Source organism: Gymnoscopelus microlampas (assembly GCF_963454915.1).
Source record: "Gymnoscopelus microlampas genome assembly, chromosome: 20".
NCBI classification, from domain to species: domain Eukaryota; kingdom Metazoa; phylum Chordata; class Actinopteri; order Myctophiformes; family Myctophidae; genus Gymnoscopelus; species Gymnoscopelus microlampas.
Window position 1 is genome coordinate 48,111,425 of NC_139957.1, and position 4,359 is coordinate 48,115,783.

Sequence of the window (4,359 nt, forward strand, 5' to 3'; positions counted from 1 at the left end):
ATTAATCTCACAATCCAAGGTTTTGAACACAGGTGCCCCCCAGGGCTGTGTTCTTTCTCCTTTTCTATATTCTGTCAACACATATTTTTGTCAATCACACACTAATTCAGTCCTGTTGTTTAAATTTGCAGATCACACCTCTGTGGTAGGCCTAATCACAAACAGTGATGAATCTGGCTATCGCAATGAGATAGATGACCTGGTGAGGTGGTGTGAGAACCATAATCTCATACTTAACATCTCAAAAACCAAAGAGTTGGTTGTTGACTATAGGAGGAAGAACAAAACCTCCCTTCCTCCTCTCTCCATAAATGGAGTAGAGGTTGAGAGGGTCTCCTCGTTCCGGTTCCTCGGAACCACCATCCACAAATCCCTATCATGGGAACTCAACACCAGCCTCAAGGTCAGTAAATCCCACCAGCGTCTCTACTTCTTGCGGCAGCTTAGAAAGTTCAAGGTCAGTAAAACAGCTATGATACATTTCTATAGGTCAGTCATTGAGAGCGTGCTCACCTTTTCCATGCTTGTCTGGTACGGTAATACAACCGCACAGGACAGGACACGGTTGGAGAGGGTTACACGTCAGGCAGCTAGGATAATTGGTTCGAGCCTTCCATCGCTGTCATCACTCTATCCCACTAGATTGGTGAAGAGGGCTAAAAAAATCATAGCCGACCATTCCCATCCAGCCCATTACCTTATCAATCTCCTCCCATCAGGTAGGAGATATGGCAGCATTGGGAGTAGAACCTCCCGTTTTAGAGACAGCACATACCTCCAAGCAGTCAGGCACCTTAACGACACTCTTGCACTACAAACACAAACTAGACGGTATGCACTTTAAAAATTGCTACATAATTGCACTAAGCCGTTTCTTCTACTGTCTGTACTGTATACATGTGCCAAAGCTGCAGCTTGGTCCTGGTTTGGTTCTGTTTCTTGTGTCTCTTTTTGTTCTTGTCTTTTGTGCTGTTGTTTATTGTGCTGTCTTGTATGTGAGAGGAAGTACCAAGACAATTTCCTATCAAACTTGTTTTGAAATGGCAAATAAATACTTGAACTTGCAGCAAAAATAGCAGATTGTAGTGAGCTTGTAGAATTGCTAGTTTCACTATTCGGCATACGGTATGACGGTAAGTATGTAGGGCTTAAGTAGTTAACAGAGGACAAAACTTATGAACGAAATACGAGCGAGAAAGGTTGTCTCTCATTGGACTGAATTTTTATTGAAGATGTTCAATACATTGGGAATAAAGGTGTTCAGTTCTGGATAGCAACATGGAGCATTACCAGAATCTTTTAATTTATTTGGAATCTTGTTATAAAGTTTTAGCATGGTGGGTATTCTCCAATGACAACATTCCCAATTTAGTCTCTCATGTGCGATAGTCACTCACTGTTCATATTTGTGCAGAGTGGCCTGCAGCAGGCCCAGGGAGTAGACCAGTCCTGAGGCGAAGCTGAGCTGCTCTCCACGGGATCCCCTCATCGCGGTTCCCTGCAGGGGGTCACCGTTCAGGTCAAACTTCTCCTGGGCCTGCTTGCTGATCAACTCCGCCTGCAGGGGAAATGACACACGGACATGTTGGGAACAGGTGGTAAGCAGAGCCTGAGCGATACATCGGTTGGCTGATATATGGCCATTGTTTTACTTATTTGTCGACGATCAGTATTGTAATTATGCAGCCGATGTGTCCCAATGTTTTACCACTTTCAACAGAGTGTCCCTATTTGGGCATGTCATTTTAAGTGAACATTAACAAACGTTTTCAAAACAATAACAAAAATAGTCGATCTACAAGCTCACGACACATTGTGAGCTTAGATAGGCTATTTCTGAAAATGTATGAACAGGGCTTATGTTGTTAAATACATTAAAATACTTTTTTTTACAAAAGATCGGTCAAACATTAGTGGTCTAGGACTCTCCAAAATCAGGATCGAACCCATGTGGCATTGGTCAGACTATTTTTTTCGTTTTTTTGCAGATCACACACACCTTGCAGATGAGCCTTGGAATGAGCAGCAGCACCAGTAGGCCGTGTGGTGACCCACCAAAAAGTGCCTAGAAAATGAATTTCGTTCCCACGACTTGGATCTACTTTTTCAATGCATTTTTGCATAGACAATACCCTTCTGGACTTTGGGTTAAAATACCTCCGCACAAAATCCTGCAGTATTTTTTTACCAGCCAGAAATGTATATAATAGTGAATAACCAAAAAACGAAAATCTTGTGCTGCTGTTTTTGCTTGTAAAATGTGTTATAATGTTTTTGGCAACACAATTTTTTTCTCAAATGTCATAAATACATGTACCTAACACCTGAAACAAGTATTGGTGCATTAGTATACTCATATTTGAATTTAGATCACTTAATGTAGCAAAGTTAAAGAAAACGCTTCTACTGAAGTGATTGGAACCCAGCACAAGGGAGCACACACATAGTACATTTAGCTAAAAGCTTGTGTTTTACACACAAGACATGTCCCAACCTACTGTGTAATGAAAGGTAGAAAAAGAAGCAGCACACCTTGGCCCAAAATGGCTGAAAATCAATCAAAATGCTACCATGACCCCTTAAATTGGAAGAATACCATAAATGGACAAGACTAAAATAAATGCACTAAAGGTCAGAATTATTACAACATATGGTATAAAACATTTATTAAAGTAGCACAGTGTGTGTTAGCATGTGTCATATATCAACTCCCCCCTCCCCCTCCAAAAACACAAAATATGAGAATACCAAAACAAATGCATACAAATGCATCACAATAAAACAAGTTCTGTGGCCCTTGTCTTTTAGACTGTTGGTAGTGTTCGATAGGGAAGCTAGGCGGTGCTTTGAATGTGTAAACTGCCTTCTTTAGTGGCTGTCTGTCTGTTCTTGACACAGTTTCTGTGACAGAACTTTGCAGCATAATGCCATTAGTATGGTGAGTAGTTCCACGACCTGACAGTGTCTCCTCCCCAAAATCAATATTGTCCCACACCAGTATTGTAGGTGCCTTCTTTGAGAAGCCCTTTGGGATTTTGTCTCTGTCCTCTACTAGTTGTAGTTCAGCTAGGCTAGTGTCTAAACTGACAACTGTGTTCCATGAAGCACAATGTCCTAATCTACTCAGTAGTGACAGAACATTGGATGAACCTGTTAAATGGCGAACAGTTAGACCAAGGCACAATGACTTTGGGGTCTGCTTGCGACCTTTAGAACCAAGATACACAATGTCTTGACAAATGGATAACACTTTTAGGTTCACATCATCAGGAATATCAACATAACAGGCTAGTGTTGGTTCCTCTGTTGCACCTATAATCCAGGCAATTAGATTGTATAGTTCAACTGGCACAACAGATTTTGCTTCAGACACATTGAAATCCTCTGCTGTGGGAGGCCACGGGCATGTCATACCAGGAGAGTCACATAGAAGCCTCTTCAAAAGCAATCCTGCACTATACAGTGTCCTTGTGTTCTCCTCAGTGTTATGTCCAGATGTTGTACTAGCCATGTGTTCACTGTGACTTTCATCTTGGCTTACCTCAGTGGACTGTGACTCGGTTGTTGTTTCTGTACCTGATGCCTGAGGTAGCCTGTCTATCAGTTTATCTGCTGCCAAAGTCTCAACATAAACCAGTTCTGTGACGTTGCGCTTGGCAGGTTTGTGAAAAACAAGCTGGGGGAAATCACAGGTCAACCTCCTCTTCAATTTGTCCTGCCTGCAACATAAAAACACAAGTATACAAATGAACCAATTTTGTTTAAACATACTCTCATAGCCTATTTTGTTAGAGGATAAATAAATAAAACAAAAAAAAAACATAAAAAAATGAAACTTTTCAGCGTGAAGATTTTGGTTTTGTTACCAAGAATGTCAAACATACACATAGTATTTGAGTGACTGTACCTGTACTCTGAAGCATCAAGACCCTCATGCTCCTTCACAGTGTTGACAAACATCTTTCGCAGCTGGTTCATCTTCAGCACGTCCTGGTTAACTATCAGCCTCTGTCGGATGACCCTCTCACAGAAGATCTTGTAGCTGTCAGTAAAGGGTGGTTGATTTCTGAAAACAAACACACACACACACACACACACACACACACACACACACACACACACACACACACACACACACACACACACACACACACACACACACACACACACACACACAAATACTTAACATGTGCAAAGAGTTGTGCTGTCAAGATTGTATCTACAGACAGACAAAAAGCAGACTATATGTTGTTGTTCAATGCCTTACTAGAATACTAAAATGTGCAATGTGAGCAAATTGATAATGCAATGTAATAACTCACACTTTGTCTGTGGTTGCAGTACTTGTTGCTGTAGACC

At 41.3% G+C, this 4,359-nt stretch overlaps 1 protein-coding gene across 1 annotated transcript; it reads right to left on the minus strand.

Moving 5' to 3' along the window:
* Positions 1-490: 490 nt before the first annotated feature.
* LOC311036180 (uncharacterized protein) lies at positions 491-4,077 on the minus strand (the record flags this gene model as incomplete). The annotated part of the gene is made up of 4 exons (XM_084044712.1): positions 3,908-4,077; positions 2,765-3,719; positions 1,513-1,558; positions 491-528 (listed from the first exon to the last, which is right to left on the minus strand). Exons 1-4 carry the CDS (start codon positions 3,976-3,978, stop codon positions 491-493), a joined length of 1,110 nt encoding a protein of 369 aa, XP_083900838.1. The 5' UTR covers positions 3,979-4,077.
* Between the last annotated feature and the right edge of the window lie 282 nt (positions 4,078-4,359).